Source organism: Linepithema humile, chromosome 7 (assembly GCF_040581485.1).
Source record: "Linepithema humile isolate Giens D197 chromosome 7, Lhum_UNIL_v1.0, whole genome shotgun sequence".
NCBI lineage: Eukaryota > Metazoa > Arthropoda > Insecta > Hymenoptera > Formicidae > Linepithema > Linepithema humile.
The window spans coordinates 4,407,428-4,425,368 of NC_090134.1; the positions used below are offsets into that span (position 1 = coordinate 4,407,428).

Below are 17,941 nucleotides of genomic sequence, written 5' to 3' on the forward strand. Positions count from 1 at the left end.
TGATAATATCGTTGAGACACGCTAATGTGCGTGAGTAAGCTATTTGAAGCATTCGCTTTGATGACAAGCAAGAAATAGTCAAGGTTATTTTTCTATTGCAATTTAAATGCTAATGATTGAAAATGATCGATAATCGAAGAAAATTTATTCATACTTTCCAGTTTCCACATAGTCTTTGATGTTTTTCTCATATTTCAATTTATCGTCGAAATACGTCATGTATAGCGAGATATACGAAGCACGCGTACACAAGTTGTGACAAGTCGTCCTCATCAGAATGTCATGTTGCGTCATCTATCGATGATGACGCGTACGAGGTTAAAAATTCACTGTTTGTCGATAAAAGGAAATCTGCGGTGATTGCCTGGCCCGTTGCAAGATTGAAAAGAATAAGCTACAGCACGAAGCGTTCCGGCGACGGTGAAAAGCCACGTGATAAAAACGCTACGAGTGCGTGAACCTCTCAATATCCGTCGCACGATTTTACTAACGACGCGTCGCGTGTTCACTGTGCGTTGCAACAGTGCACTTGACTAGCGCAGTCAGGCTACGTTTAGAAGACAGCCATCTTGCAATCCCTAATCAAAGATCCACGGCTAGCGGGTATCGCTGTCTGGTTTGCGGCCAGTTAGTATCAACACAGTTCGTCAAATGGCTTTAAAGCGAATTAATAAGGTACGTGAAGACCCGTCGATGTTTCATGTCGCGTCACGGCGTGGCCGACCGTTCTGTGCTATGGTACTGAATCCGGTCGTACGCCCTTTACGATTTCTCGCGGAGCTAGTGTAAATGAGCAATGTGAGCGAGCGTTGGAAATCACACCTGGCTCCTTTAGCGGCTTCCTCGCCGTTGTCGACACCGACAATCGTGCACCGGTGTGCGGAGATGGCGGCCGCGCCGTGCGCTTCGACAAGTCGCGTGAATTGTCTTTCACCACCCTGCTTCACTCGGGCTCGGCTGTGGTGACAGTAAGAACCCGGAGGGATTTTGTGTGATCCTACTCGAATAAATCGCCGGAAATAATGTAAAATTGTGCATTTATACGCTTTACGCCTGAACGCGCACCGGCTAATAGATAGTTCGGGATATTTTTCTCTTGTGCATTTTGCTGTTCTTTTGTGCCTTTACGCTGCATCTATGTATCTCATAGTGCTTATGATTACATTTTCTGTGATCTACCATAAGAGCCTCACAATGTGATTAATAAGATAAAGTGAGTCACTCAGTATAGTGCATCTCTGCAATATGAGTGCCAATGATATTTGATTTGTCATTTGCATTATTGATCACAGAATGGACTATGATACAGGATATATTGAGGACGAAGAATTCAATTTTAAGTCCAACAAGGTCATTAAATCCAGTGAGAAACTATAACTTCTACTTTATTTTGATCATCCATGGCATTTTATTGATATAATCCTATAATTGATATAATAATGGATGATATAATTCTGTATAATGATGCAATATTCTTCAATAATGTAATATCCTTTCTTATTAACATTAAGATATATAATTTTTGTTATGAAGATTATATATAAATATCGCAGATAACAAATAACTTTGTCTGGAAAATTTCTATTATTGTGGAGTGACATTTCATTTAGTTACTATATATGTAAGAATTATCTAGAAGGTTCTATTTATATATAGTCAAGTACATATTAATATTATGTTGTACACATTTTCATAAATATCAAAGTTCTTCGTAGAATAATAGTGCAATGTATTAGAATAAGTTATTGCACTAAAAGATGTATACTTATATGTAGTTAAACAGATTGTACGTATTTCTTTTTAACACAATTTTCTATTTTGTCTAACTAAAGTTTATGTTGACAATAAAATACTACGTACTCGATAACTTATAAATTCAGAGATGTTGAGAAACTTTTATACATTGTATATAAAGAAATTTATTAAAATTTGTTGTATAATTATCTATATTTATAATTTCAGGAACTTCAGGATCTCGGTAGAGATCCGCCGGCACAGTGTTCGGCTGGACCTGTAGGAGATGATTGTAAGTATTAAATCTGAATATATGAAAAATAAACATTGAAAATAATGCAATATAAATGTAATATATATGTTGTACTAACATTATAAGTTATAAATTACAGACTTAAAGCAAGAATTACTTACTTTATTTTAATTATAATATTTTTTAGATGTGCCATTCGTTACTTATACATTGTAATTATATAGAAGTAAAAATATAAGACATATTATATCATGAAAGAGATTTATTGATCTGTATATAACTTTCATCTAATATTTTTCTAGTATTCCACTGGCAAGCAACCATTATGGGACCAGTAAGTGAAACATGTTTTTGTGAAAATTTTAAGTTTTGATTGAGCATTTTATTTTCTAATAAATAAAAGCTGTTCATAGAAATTTATATGATGTACGGATCAGAATGTATTATTCAAAGTTTTAAGAACTATTTTACAATAAATTATACAAAAACTATAAAAAATAAATATATATTGATTGTAGGATATAATATATATAATAATAATTGAATATAATATATAAAATAATAATTGGACATCGAAATTTTTTTACAGCCGGACAGCCCATATCAAGGAGGAGTATTTTTCCTAACAATACATTTCCCAACAGATTATCCATTCAAACCACCTAAGGTATTTAGATAATATTTTTAATTTTACATTATAGAAGTAAGAAAAAACTAATTTTTTCATAAATAATTTTTTACTATTCATCCTTTATAGGTCGCATTCACGACTAGAATCTATCATCCTAATATCAACAGTAATGGAAGTATTTGTTTGGATATTCTAAGATCGCAGTGGTCTCCCGCACTCACTATATCAAAGGGTATGTATATTCTTTACGAGATGCATTGATAGATAGGTATTTTGTAAAAATGAGATCTTCAGCATTATTGATTATTTTTCAGTGTTATTGTCAATATGCTCCCTGCTGTGTGATCCAAATCCAGACGACCCATTGGTACCAGAGATAGCCAGGATATACAAAACTGACAGGGAGAAATATAATGAATTGGCACGTGAATGGACGCGCAAGTATGCCATGTGATGCGCCAATCTCCGTTGACTTCAACATCCAAACACCACCAAGAAACAGCCCCAGCCTATTGCCACTTATGCATCAGCACCGATTGAAATTAGCTATGGCTCGTATACTTTTAAACTTAAGCCAGTATTCGGGCTCGAGGAACCCTCAGGCAAACGTGATCGATCTGAACTTTCCGCGGCTCGGGAAGCCCACGAATATTAAGATGTTGCCACAAGGCAATCGAGGCAATTTAAAGGTGGTAACCCAGCATTATATATTGAATCAGAAAACAAAACATGTCCGCTTTGTTTTTCATAAATAAAAAAAAGGAAGTAACATATAATAGGAGAGTGAAAGTAGGATTTGTATTTAAATTTAAATAGATTCATTTCTAATTATATTGTGCTTGTAATAATTGTAACATTACGATACCTACTTTCTCAGTGGAAATGGAAACTTTGAACTGACAGCACATCGATTGTTAGTTTTAACGCAAGTGAGCAATGTTTGCCCGTCCCTTGGAACGATGTGGTCACTCTTTTGTAAGACTGGGCTATATATATATAAATATTACTGAAACTGTACGTGTATGCTTTGTTCAATCATTAAAATTCCTTACACCTAACAAATTCTACGAGTAACTCGAAATCTGTGCTTTTGGTTCCTGTGTGTGTGTGTAGTAATTTATGCATATCGTTAATCGGCAGATGACAACCATGCGACTTTAAGTAATCGGAAATATGCGCAAACGTTAGGTAAAAATCACAAATAATTGACCCATGACGTATGTACCTGCAGTTTTGCCGATCTTTAGAATTTATTATGTATTTTACCGGAATAAAGCGCGCAGATTGATCGTGTCACAAGTATTCGTAATCCTTTTCGACTGTCAGTTTTCGGCTTTACGTTGATGCGGGAAACATAGTCGTTGGTGTCACTGTTTATCGAGAAATGATATAAGGAAGCGATTAAGTTCCGATTATTTAAATTACGAACCGTGTTATATATAAATTAGCAACAAATATGTCGACAACGCGAGGAGATTGCCACTGGATTACCAAAATCCCGGCTACTCATCTCACACTATAGTGCTTGAATACACGCTATTAAATTTGTATGTCGCGTCTTGCGAATCGGGAATTCGCGCCACTCATCATTCGTCGCGACGTCAATTTACTCGCATCAATACTTTTATTACTGTTTTGCGTGCAAATGTTTCATTAAACGGCAATTTTTTTTTATTCTTTAGTTTTCGTAATCAGGTATTTTCCTTTCATCCACAATATGAACGCATACACTTGCGACACGCGACCGTACTGTCCACTGCTGGACGAACGATATAGACTTAAATAGAATCTGTTATTTAAACTTTGCGATTTCAATATTGTATTTCTGATATATTGTGGCTGTAAGGGTAAGGCGATGTGATTTCACATTATTTCTTAAAAATCTAGCTATATACAAAATGAACAAAATGTGTTGTTAAATTATGAAATGTCATTCAACGCGATAGTTCGTTTAAGATTATATGAAACTACATAATTGCACTGTTTGATGGTGCTAGCAGTGTGTTTTGGCTTCTAATCATAGATAAATAAAATCTGATACATCATAAAATACGATTACTTAATTAGTACGTAAGTAAAAACGACTTTGTCTTGCGAATCATGTAAAGCGCGCGTTAAAGCAAAGCGTCTCGATGTAATCGGTGCTTAAATATGGCAAGCTGATGGGGCGACTAAAAGAATCTAGAGAAGACAAATCGATTAGTATGTAATGCGGCGGCCCGCTCTGTTTACGCCGACCTTGTCTCATACGAAACGTGTATTTGCTGTAATTTAATTACGAACGCGTCGAATCTGGTATTTAAAAGTTATAATCCTCGAAGAGAAAATTGATCATCGTTTCACCTCTAGTAGATGATGACTATTAATGTGTATAATTATTACTATCGCAATAATGAACATTTTTAATAACTTATCTTGTGTACATTTTAGCATTAGCCCTTTATATAATAAAGTCCACATGATGATAAGGTAATATATCGAATCTTTTTTTTTTTTCCTCGCGGCCGAGACCACATATCCGAGCGTGTGCACGATAAGCAAATAGAATCATGATACGTTGACAATCTCTCGTATTATGTAGTTATCATGTTTCCTGCTATGCAAGCCTCGTGTAATTGAAGAAGATTCGTGCTGCACTGTAAAAATTAAATCTTATCGAACCCACGTCGACCTCGTTCGATACTGTCTTAGTCACACGTTCGTGCATCTTTCTTAATTTTTCAATGTCAGCAGTGTAGCCGGTAAAATGTGAAAGTAACACGGAACGCAACCTATGCTTTTGAAAATTTTATTAGTCGACCCCTTTTCTCTCAGCAAAGACATTCTTCCTGCGAGAACATTTATTGAAATTATAACTCAAAATTATAAATCAAAATTAGTTTAGATAAGAACATGAGATGTATAAAATGCCTAAATGTTATAGCAATTAACTAGCAATTTGTTGCAGAAATACTAAATTAATTTAAAACAAAGAAAAGTTTAATGTAATTTGAAAGAAAAAAAGAGAGATTTACAAAGACGATTACTACAAACAATTTGCACACTATTAATAAAAACTAGACCACTTGACCACATTAATCTTATCTAATTATCATATATTATCCATATATATTGCGAACATATCGTGATATTCATAGTACGAAGGTCGTCTACGAATCGGCCAATCTTGAGTTCACGGAAAACCGGGCAGACATCGAGTGTCCGAACAGTGAAAGTATCAGCACGGTCGTCTAGAGTGCAGACGGAGGGGCAGTTGATTCCTGAGCATGTGTTCCTTATGCGGGACCTGACTGATGTTGCTGCCGCCGTTGTCGTCATTGTGGTCACCGCTACCACCGCTTTACGATTCGGTCGCGCTCACTCAGTATTCTACTCGACGCGCTCGGAGCGGTCGATTGAATCGCGACTTGATACGTGGCGGAGACTCGCACGCGCGAGAAGTACACTGATGTGCTGATAGACCCACCACGAGACGTCGATGACTCTCTGTTTCTTCGATTGTTTGAAAAACTGTCGAACGTCAGTCTTTGAGGTACGAGATCATTATTCGTTATTTGCTGTAAAAATGAAGTTTATTAATTATTTTAGTGGAAATATAAGTATATTAATGATTTGTTTGTCGATATTATCAAATGAAAAACAGATTTTGAGAAACATTAATGCTGCATAATTTTTCTGTTTTGTAATAATAGAAGAACAAGAACTTGTATTAAATGATGAATTTGCAGTGAGAAAAATTAAATATATTAAAATATTATTATATATATATATGTTTTTTAAAAATATTAAGCGAATATTCTTTAACGATAGATTTATTCTTTTATTTTTGAAATATTCTTTTATCTCTTTTATCTCTCTATAAAATTATCATATCTTTTGATAAATATCAATAATGAAAAGTTAATTACCAAGCTCTTGTTTGGGTGTTATTTGCCTATTTCTATTTATTAATCTTTGATCTTAAATAATTTTTATTTTTACACAAGTTTCGTACATATTTAAATTTACATTCTGGAACAAGGTTGATGTATGAATATTTAAATGAAATAGTGGCAAACAAACTCTGCGCCAAAACTAGCACCGAGTACACACACCTCGCTCGATGAATTCAATGTCGCTTTATTTTCGACACGGTTCTATTCATGAAAGATAATGAGACTAGTCCCTAGTAGGACTTTGTCCCACAGGAAAAAGGAAATAATTGTGACATCAATGAATGATTTAATAACTGGTGTGTTTGCGGATCACATAAGTTGACCTATCGCGTAATAATGCACGTGAATGCAACATGTGCTATCATTCTATAGCTATTCAATTTATTAGCTTCAATTTCAATTGGAGAGATTCCATGCGTACAATAGCAGTAAACAGACTAATTTAATTTTTGTATGAATCTTTTAATTAATCCAAACGGTTAAAAAATATCATGTATTACAGATATATTTAAATACATACAATTAACATTATTAATTTGAAAAATAATGTGTATTATATGTGTATCATTATGACGTTATAGAAAATACGATTGTGTTGTTCTCGTTTCTTTTTGTTAATTATTCTTAGAGTGATATGCATATACTATTGTACTCTTCTCAATGTGCTATTGTATGCTTATCTATGTGCCATTTCTTGCTTGACAATTGACACGATTTATTAGGTATCAATAAGAATAAATATATATGCGAGATGAAATCTATGAGATAAAATATCGTGAAAGTCAGTTATCATATATTTTATCATATATAAAATTTCTAATTGTATGGCTTTTTTATTAGCAATGATTTTACATGCACATTTTACACTATAAAACACACAACTTCTAAGTTGTTCATATTTATTTATTTATGTATCGTCAATATTGCGAAAGTCAGTTTAAATAGGAATTAGAAAAAATTTATATTAATAAATGCAAAAATTGACTGTGTTGTATATCTTTACATTTTTTGTGATATTACGTTTGTACGCTATATACGCACGTATCATATATTTGCATAATTTACATAAATTATTTGATCTTACAACACACACAACACACACAGTTGCTTCCAAGTAAATGATTTTAAGTTTACTTAAATCGATAGAGACAAACTGAAAATTTTATTACGTTTTAAGAAGTTCATCTTTTATCATCTTTATTATTCCTAATTTAACAGAACATCATTAATGATAAGATAAAGTGTAAGAATATACATTAAGTGTATTGGTTTTCAAGTAATTACCTTCTTACATATTTTTCAACGGATCGTAAAAATTGATAATAAATTATTACAAAAATCTTCAATGACATTGATGGATGCTGAATACTTTATTGATATTACATTGAACGTAATTGTTTGTATGAAGATGTATCAAATTTACTTTCCAACAATTATTTTTTCCAACAATTATTTTTGCATTAATCTGAAAAATATACAATGCGCTAAGAAAAATCAAGATTAAATACCGTAACGTGGAAAAGATCAACATTTCAGAATTGTACGAATGGTTACGCAGGCAAACCACCAGTTATTTCCTGCTCGTAATAGTGAAAATATAAACTATACTATCGTACTTTTCACCGAGTGTAGACATACGATACCAATACGAGATCAACGGATACCAGAGTGCCTTCGACTTTCTCGTAGATTAGACGTCGCGTGTAGAGAGAGAGTGAACAGGAATCCTCTCCTCTCACGTGTACAGATAAAAAGGCAACTAGGACACGAATCTCGGAACATGTTTTTTCGCATACTCGTAAGATTAACGCGCTGTAAGAGTCACGCACATACGTAATTTGCTTCTTCCATTTACGTGTTATTGATTAGAAATTCAAACATCGAATATATTCGATATTATATTTGTATTTGAAATATCGATATTATTTTTAATCAACTCGTTATATTTCTAAATCTAAATCGTGTTTCGTGCGGTTCTTGAAAGTTCCGCACATTTTTTTGCACAATTCTTGCAATTTTTGTCGTGTAAAGTAAGAAATATCGATAGTGCCAGCTCTTGCAATAGATGCAAGTAAATTCACTTCTATTTAGATCGTGTAAAGAAAGCATTCCACAGTTTACTGCGGTTCTTGCTTGCCTTTCATTCGTAAGAGGCAATTTCCTTTTGCGAGAAAGTTACGTGTATCTACGTCATGCGGAACAATAAACCTTTCAAATCCGACTTGTATGTTGTTGGAGTTTCATAAAAAATATAATAAAAACTGAGAACATCTTGTTCGTAAACGACAAAAAACCAAGAAGTCTGAAAATGGTATTTTTGATAAAGAAAGTAACTTAATATTTAAATAACTCGCGTTTACGGTATATTTTTGCAGATATTTAATTTTAAACGTGAAAAAGTCGTAATAATATTTGAATTTAAATATTAAATTGTGTGTAATATAAAATATCCAATTTATAGCAGAAAAGGAGCATAATTTTATCAAAATCAACTAAAATAACAGAGTAACTCTTCGAGATGTGAAAATTTCATACGTCGTACATTATCAATCTCAGTTGTTTGTTTGAATACATTTTATCGTAGTTTTAATTCTGTCACATTTCAAATAAAAATTATGCGTTGGGACAAGTTTTAATTGAAAATATTGCGGAAATGTTATTGCGTATATTTATTAAAACAAATAGTATCCAATCTCTCTCTCTCATTATATCTTTCAGGAAGCAGGTGTTGCATAAAAGGTTCTACCACGCTTGGATTTGAATGATGAAACTACTTGCGGGTGTAGAGGAGGTTAGCGACCACTGTGAAAAAGAGTCCAATAATGGCCAACTGCACAACAATAATAGTCATGAAAAGCAATCTGCGACAGAATTGGCGCAAGAAGTCAGCAAGCTGCTTGTCAACAAGGTCAGTCAACGTCCATCTTTATACACAACGGTTCCATTGCATTGCATAAGATTGTAACTAAATTCAGAGTTAATTAAGACTAATGAAGGAAAGTTTAAAAATAAATTTTAAGAGCAGGAAAAGAGGAGAACATAAAAATACATAAATATTAATGTAATCACGCGAGGTTTGGTATACTTTTTATTACAAATAACAATAATAAAAGATACTGCAGAAAACTCGCGAGCAATCAATATCTCGATTCCGGAGACGGTAGTGCATGCAGGTATATAGTTAATATGCTCCATTTCTCGTCAATCCACGTCATTTTGCTTCCGGCAAAATAAAGACACGCGACTACGACTTTCTAGGTTGCGCGATAATCTCTTTAATTTTGTATTTTTCTTTTTTCGTGCTGCAAAGACGATTAATAGGAGTTTCTCTTCACGTTTCAACGTTTTAAGACAAGTTTCGTTGGCAGCAATCGGTCGCGGTTTACTTCGCAGCAGATACGTTAAGCACTTGTGCGACTGTAAAAGCAATTAACTAATAATTTGGCAAGTACTTGTTACGGCGAAAATATAGATATCCTGAAGATTACTTCTTATTGTATGCGACGGTAATCATACTAATTGCGGTGGATAATGTTCTCATACTATCGCCGCGACGAGAATCGATTTAGCTAGCAAAAAACTTCGCGGTTATGAGAGGAAAGCAGACGATGTAAACTTGACACACTCAGATGAAAGGCAAGTCCCGTTGTGGCCTACTTACCGCATTCGCATCTTTGAAAGATGTGGTGTGACTAAAATGTATTTAGCTGCATCCGTGCATAGCACTTTACGAATTATTAGAAACGTATTTTACACGTATTGATTCTGTCTTCTTTTTCCTTCTGCAATTTATACGAATGACTTTCTGTCCTGATACGATTAATCATAGCAGGACCGTGTTCTGAAATAAAAAAATAGAACGAATAGATAATTAAATTACGTTAGTAAGTAGGTCAATCACATTATTTGCCAAACAAATTCGACTTTATTATTAGAAAAATAAACAGTTAAGTATTATATAGCTCGCTTTTCACATGGGTAATTAATCGTTTTATTAAAATATTGTGTTAGTTTGTATTTAATTAACGCACAAAGAATATAGTTAGAAAGGATAATTTCCATCTTACGGGAACTTGTATAACATATGGGCGGTATTTTCTTTCCTGATAATTACGTCAAGTTAAAAAGAAAATTCATTATGTCAGAAAGTCACATTATTTCATTGTTAGTATGGCAAGTTTACATTGTTGAAGTATGTACATGAAAGAAAGCAACGAAAGTACTTCATATTGTTCAGAATACTGAAAGTGCAATAAATGTCATTGTGATTTTTTATGTAAGACGTGTACTTATTATTGAAATCTTGTTATGTACACAATTAAATACGAGTAAAAATGAATAACATTTATAGTTAATCCGTTTCATAATGCATAAGTAATAGAATGAACAGAAAAATAAAAAAGAAGAGAAAATACAAATTTTATTTGCTAATTACAATTCTAAAGTTTGATTTAGAAAAGACTTTTTTTAAGTTATTTATCTTTCAAAAACTATGAATGTTTTAATACTTAAATGAATAGTAACTCTCTGATACGCAATATTAATCGAGAGAAACTGCGCGACTTTGATACATTTTGACAAGTTTTAGACATATTCTTTTAGACTTTTATGTTTGAATATATTGAGTATGTTTTACATTTTTTATTTTGAAACAGTCAAGCGACGATTCGGTGGCCAATGGAAAAATTACACCGGAACAAGAAGAAAAGCTGAGACAACTGCTTCCATTCGAAGAGGCGCCTCATTATCTCAAATATAATCCTTACATATTGAAGGGTTATCGAAATTCCTTAACTACAAAACTGTGCCTTGAAAGGTTGAGTTTAACATTTTTTAAATATATTTGCAACTTCAAGTCTGGAAAATATAATATATAATGGACATATACTTTGATGTGGGCGGCAGCATAAACTTCTTTACCGAAACATTTCGTGTTTTAGCATATTTTGGTGGACAAATGAGACCGTGAATATATGGAGTCACATTTTCGGCTGGATGCTCTTCTTCGGTCTGACCTTATATGATATATGTCTACTGAATATTCACGCGCCATTCAGTGATAAAATAATTGTATCCCTCTTACTTCTCTGTTTTCAGGTAAAAATCGGTACAATACAATACGTAATTTGTTTAAATATTGTAAAATGAATAAGATTGTCTTTAGGTATGCATGATTCTCTCATCCGTATATCACACATTTTCGTGTCGAAGTGAAAAGGATTACTGGTGCTTTCTATCCTTCGACTTATTTGGTATCGCTTTAAGCATGTTGTCGATCTACATGTCCGGCATTTATTATGCCTTTTGGTGTCATAAGGTAAAGTTGCATTAATTTCAAATAAAAATATGATAGAATTATTTTTAATTAAATTTTCAATTTTTAATTTATATTAATGCGATCGAGAAATCAAACCAGTTTTGAATTGGTAAATTTTTTGCAGGAGCTACAGTATTTCTACTTAATAACTGTGCTCGCAATCTTCATTTTTGCAATGATACTACAAATACCTAAACTGAACATTAACGGCAACATTAAATTGGGCGTGTTTGTGGCCTGGGCGATTTATGGCGTACTGCCAACGTTGCACTGGACTGTAGCGATGGGTGGTTTAGATAATCCGATCGTCAAAATGCTCATTCCAAGAGTGATGGGAATGTATGTTATTAACGCGGTAGCGTTCGCGTTCTACATGTTTAAGATACCCGAACGTTTTTACCCAGGTAATTTGTTGTCTATGATTATCGCGTTGTTTATTGTTATTGTAATATATAGTATGAATAGTTTTAAATATGATTTCTTACAATGCTAAAACACTCACGATGTTTCAACGCAGGTTGTGTAGACTACATCGGCTCGTCGCATCAATGGTGGCACGCGTTAGTTGTGCTAGCTCTCTATTATTGGCATAACACTGGAATGCTTTATGTAGAATACAGGATGAATCATGGATGTCCGAGGAGTATGAAATTATGACATACGGATTCCGGCGACCAAACAGGTATGTAAAATAATGGTCATAATTCAACGGTTACTACCAGCGGCGATTTTGAGACCGTAAATCGCATTTAATTACTTTTTTTGTCAAGTACATGAGCACATATCTTCTTAGTCGTGCCTAAATATTAATGATATTTAAAAACTTTAATGCTAAAGAAAAAAAATATGAATTTGAAAGTCCAGATACTTTTTAAGAGCGTAGAAGTTAGAGATATTTTATATAGAGAAAGTTTCAATCAAGATTAAAAGTTATAATTTAATAAAAATTTACAATTACCTTAAATTATTACTTGCTGAAATGAGTTTGAGGTTTAAGATTGCGGATACTTTGTTACAGAATCTATCCTCGCCATGGATTGCTCTTGCATGATGAAGGATAACTGGTCGTCACAAGTTGTAGAACCACCTTTTTATGCTATTTTGAAGAGTACATATTGCGAAATTCTAAATCCATTAGAAATGTACGCGTATCGATAGTTTTGAAATATTTATTTTTAGAAAATGTATCTTGTGAAAAAGTGAGAGAGATTTTTGAATGGAGAAAAACTCATTGTAGATATAATTTGCAATGTTTTGCAGCTTTATTTATTCGACATCACTATTTATATCTGTTTTGCGAAGTATTATCTTAAACATCGTTTTTTTGATCCTGGTCATTAATTCTAATAGAATTCAAAAGAATTAATAATTATTAATAATAATTAATAATTATTCGGTCATTAAATTTATATTTTTTTATTGAATTTTGGATTAATAATGAATTAAATGGTATGACACACATATAAAATTTTTTCTATATTTAGAGAAAAATTGAATTAATTAGATTCATGTGTGTGAAAAAAATTCTAAACAAACTTAAAAAAATTATTACAATTATAAATACAAACGATAGAATATTTTCTAGTTCTCTTTTCCGTTAAACATAATTTTTAATTCTTCTAGGTATAAATAATTATTTAAATTGTTTATATTACATTTGAATTGAATCATAACTTCGATCATTTGATTGAAGGAGATCGATGTCTTTCAAGAATAGTTTGATGTAGACCAAGTTTATATTTTAACTTTTTGTGCGATACTTTTTCATATACAATAGTAGAAATACTGGATATGGGTTTATTTGATATAAAAATATAAATCTTTTCTTTACCATTTTTTTATGAAAAGTCATCGATATCAAAGGTGACACATTAACGAAACATCGCCGATTTGCGCGGTGCGACATTGACGGTCGCTTTTGCAACGCGGCCAAAGTCGAGTTGTTATGTAACTTAGGAGACTGTCATTAAACTCTTGGCGCATACTTATATCGCACATTTTGCAACTTGCACGTGTACAATAAATGAAAAATACATGAACAATAAATGAACATATACCAAGCACAACGATAACGTAAGGATACAATATATATATTCTATATGACTGATTCCTGCACAACTGTCGCGTTTTAAAGTGGTCTTTTTCCATATTGCATTTATATATATATATAAATAAGTATAATATACAAATAATTAGGTGGTAATAGTTGTAAAAACAATGTTGTTTCCTAAATTGTTAAATAAGAGAAATAAATATTTTATTTATAAATATTATAACAATAAAATTATATTTTTTTATTATATTAATTATTATTCCATCACAAGACGGTATTGCTTATCATTGCTTATCAATTTCAACACGTCATTTATTGTAATATTTGTTGCAAATCGTAATTTACGTATATACTTTTCGTTGCGGATTATACGAATTGTTGCGAAAAGTTTGCTGTATTTGCTCTAAATAATACAGAAGCTATAAGTTCTGATAATTCGAATAAGGTATATGATGTCTATGTTATAATTTTTAGTTTATGTGCGCCTATATGCTGTAAGGATTATTGAAAAGAATATTTTAATCTCTCATTACGTGTCTTTCGAAATTTTACTTGTTGATTACTTTGTTATGTAATAGGCTTGGGTTTTATTTTAACTATTTAATATTATTTACTATTATATATAAATATAAACAATTAAGTATTTAAAATCATGTATTAAACTTTGTAATCAAATCAATATTCTTCTAATCTATATTTTTTATAATTCTATACACTGATCACTCTTTTTATAAATCTATCTATATTAAATTAACGATAATGTACAGAAATATAAAATTTATTACATTTATTTCAGCACAGTTAAGTATTGTTTAATTTCAATATTTTACTGAATAACTTTTTAATATTTTAATGTTTTATTTAAAAAATTCTTATATTTTTTATGCTAATACCACAAAAAAGCCTCATATTTTATTTTTGTATTGCAAGCATAAAATAATTTACTTCTTGAGTATATTTTGCTGTTCGTTCAATATTCTTACAGTCTGTAATTTTCTATAGTTGCTAAAAATATAATGTCTCACTCACTCGATAAAGACTATCAGGGGTCGATAAACGTTTTGTTATTTTCACCACGAGATGACATTACATTGCAATTCTCACCGAATTCAAAACATAAATACAACAAATTGTCATTACTTACGAGTTGAAATTTGCACGACTATTTTTCGCACATTTCATTGTGAATGTTTCATCAGTGTACAGCAATCGAGGTTCCTTGTAATATGAATGAGGTATGTAATATCTACATTAATAATTTCTAATTTATTGTTTGTGATACGGCATTATGTTTATCGAAAGTTACTTCCTAATCTCTTATTTTGCATTATGTGTTTTTTGATGTTTTACGCTAATTATTTAGCTATGTGATGTGCCCAGTTTTGGTTTTAACTGCTTGATGTTATTTACAATTATCTATTACAATTATATATTGACTGTAATTATAATTTAGATCTGTATTAAATTACGCGCAAAACAAGTTATTATTTATTTATTCATTGTTGTTTGATTTCTTTGCAATGTATATTTTTCTATAGATACTGGGATATCAATAACATCTCACTCATCTGGTAAATAAAGAACGATAAATGTTTCGTTCTACCGTGAGATGACGCTACATCTCATTGCTTGCAACGTTCAAAATATGCAATTAGTTATCGCAAGTTGTAATTCGCGCACATATTTTTCGTATATCTGATCGTGAATTTATATGGATCGTTTGTGGAAAGCCTGTCATGAATGTACACAAACGGAGTCGATATTCCTGATTATACGAATAAGGTACGTGACGTTTATATTATATTTTCTAATTTAATGTTTATGATACGATGTAATGTTCATCGAAAAGAACTTCCTAACCTTTCATTTTGCCGTTACGTGTTTTTTGAAATTTTGCGCTTGCTATTTAACTATGTAATGTGCCCAATTTTGGTCTTGATTAATTGATTTTATTTACAATCATCTACTACAATTATATATTGATTGTAATTATATTTGAAATCATATGTTTTTGGTTCACTAATCAAATCTATGGCTATCTAATATAGCTATCTAATATAGCTATCTCTCTAAACATAATTTAATAGCTGTACATATTTTGTGATTACTCTTCATAATTATTTATTAAGTGAATAACAATGTACAGCAATATAATTTTATTGCATCTATTTACGCAGAGTTTATTGCTACATAATATTTTAATAACTCAATACTTTGTTTAAAAAGTAATTCATATTTTTGTATATTAGATTATGCGTAAAACAAGTTATTATTTATTTATTTATTGTTGTTTGATTTCTTTGCAATGTATATTTTTTTATAGATGCTGGGATATCAGTAACATCTCACTCATCTGGTAAATAAAGGACAATTAATGTATTGCTCTGCCGTCAGATGACGCCACTTGTAACGTTTAAACTATTCAATTGGTTATTTCAAGTCGCAATTCGCGCGTATATTTCTTGCATATCTCATCGTGAATTTATATGCATCGTTTGCGGAAAGCTTGCCCTGAATGTAAGCGAATGGAGTCAAGATTCCTGATTATACAAATGAGGTACGTGATGTCTATATTATATTTTCTAATTTAGTGTTCGTGATACGGCATAATGTTCGTCGAAAAGAACTTCCTAACCTTTTATTTTGCCGTTACGTGTTTCATGAAATTTTACTTGTTGATTATACTGCTACATAATATGCTCGATTTCAATTTTGATTATTTGATATCACAATCATATACTGTAGTTATCTGAAATCATGTAATGTACGTTATGATCAAAATGATCAAAATAATTTTGTCATAATACAATGACTATACTAACTGACCTTTACTCTTGCAATGATTTTTACTTTTTATAATTATCTGTTATGTTAATGACACATTGGCTACACCGGAGTTAATGCCTAGAATAATAATGAAAATTGGAATTGGACACACTTTGTAGTAGAGTGACTAATGTCAAGTTTTAATAAATTGCATAATGACAACATAACAAAAATTTGGAATGCTTTTTTTGATGAATATAAATATCATGAATATCATAAATTACACATTACGATGGAATGGATTATGGAAATATGACAATTATTACATATACTTTATTATCTATTGCATAAATTTTTTTATTTCTTAAAAATGCCTTGCACTTTTCTTTTACATAGTATTATTTACATAACATTTGTTCAACAAATTCTATTTTATGTTTAATATCTTTGCAAATGGTATATTTTTATATTATATTATGATTATAATCTTTTATAATTATATTGATAATATAACATTATATTTAGCCGGTAAGCGAAATACAATGAATGTTTTATTCTGGCGCAAGATGACGCTACATCATAATGTTACTAAGAAAATGTATAACGGTTATTAATCATTGCATGTTGCAATTCGCGCGCATATTTTTGGACTCTTTGTTATAAAGTTATATTAATTGTTTATGGTGCCGAAAACAATGCAGAAGTCGAGATTTCTGATAATGCGAATGAGGTATGTGATAGCTTCATCGTAATATATAATTTATAGTGCTTATATTGCGATGTTTATGATATTTGTGTTTGTGAAGAACGCAATCTAACCTCTCTTCTTATCATTACGTGTTTATTGAAATTTTACGTAATTAACTTATTAATTAACTTGCTATGATGTGTCTTGTTTCAATTTTGATTACTTTTGGATGCCATTTACCATATACCACTGCAATTACATATTTGAAATTATATATATTATGTTTTACGTAATTTTACGTAGTTTTACGTAATTTAGCAATTTTTTAAAGTACAACATACCAATGAATAGATTAATTTACGTTATTTTTTTTTAATAAGAAGTTTTGCCTTTTTTTTTAATTTGCCATTTACATTTAAAATTTTTGTTATTTTTGATTAATCGCTAAATAGTTTTGATCCATAAATCATCTTGCAATATTAATATTATATTTGTTCGTATTATCATAAAGTAATATAAAATAATTTTTATTTTACGAATAATAAGTGTAATATCATTGATTCA

At 31.3% G+C, this 17,941-nt stretch overlaps 2 protein-coding genes across 2 annotated transcripts; both read left to right on the forward strand.

The window, feature by feature from the left end:
• Positions 1-363: 363 nt before the first annotated feature.
• eff (ubiquitin-conjugating enzyme E2 eff) lies at positions 364-5,031 on the forward strand. Its single transcript, XM_012360702.2, has 6 exons — positions 364-675; positions 1,963-2,026; positions 2,290-2,321; positions 2,577-2,654; positions 2,745-2,850; positions 2,933-5,031. Exons 1-6 carry the CDS (start codon positions 652-654, stop codon positions 3,070-3,072), a joined length of 444 nt encoding a protein of 147 aa, XP_012216125.1. The 5' UTR covers positions 364-651; the 3' UTR covers positions 3,073-5,031.
• Positions 5,032-5,809: 778 nt separating this feature from the next.
• Positions 5,810-13,936, forward strand: LOC105668357 (progestin and adipoQ receptor family member 3). Its single transcript, XM_012360698.2, has 8 exons — positions 5,810-6,150; positions 9,272-9,461; positions 11,209-11,369; positions 11,494-11,650; positions 11,718-11,870; positions 11,995-12,274; positions 12,388-12,552; positions 12,889-13,936. Exons 2-7 carry the CDS (start codon positions 9,315-9,317, stop codon positions 12,525-12,527), a joined length of 1,038 nt encoding a protein of 345 aa, XP_012216121.1. The 5' UTR covers positions 5,810-6,150; positions 9,272-9,314; the 3' UTR covers positions 12,528-12,552; positions 12,889-13,936.
• The last annotated feature ends 4,005 nt before the right edge of the window (positions 13,937-17,941 follow it).

Coding starts and splice junctions, on each gene's coding strand:
- LOC105668357 (XM_012360698.2), top strand. CDS start 9,315: ATGATGAAACTACTTGCGGGTGTAGAGGAGGTTAGCGACCACTGTGAA. Junction 11,651..11,717: donor TCTTACTTCTCTGTTTTCAG/GTAAAAATCGGT, acceptor GATTGTCTTTAG/GTATGCATGATTCTCTCATC. Junction 11,871..11,994: donor ATGCCTTTTGGTGTCATAAG/GTAAAGTTGCAT, acceptor AATTTTTTGCAG/GAGCTACAGTATTTCTACTT.
- eff (XM_012360702.2), top strand. CDS start 652: ATGGCTTTAAAGCGAATTAATAAG. Junction 676..1,962: donor CTTTAAAGCGAATTAATAAG/GTACGTGAAGAC, acceptor TTATAATTTCAG/GAACTTCAGGATCTCGGTAG. Junction 2,322..2,576: donor AAGCAACCATTATGGGACCA/GTAAGTGAAACA, acceptor ATTTTTTTACAG/CCGGACAGCCCATATCAAGG.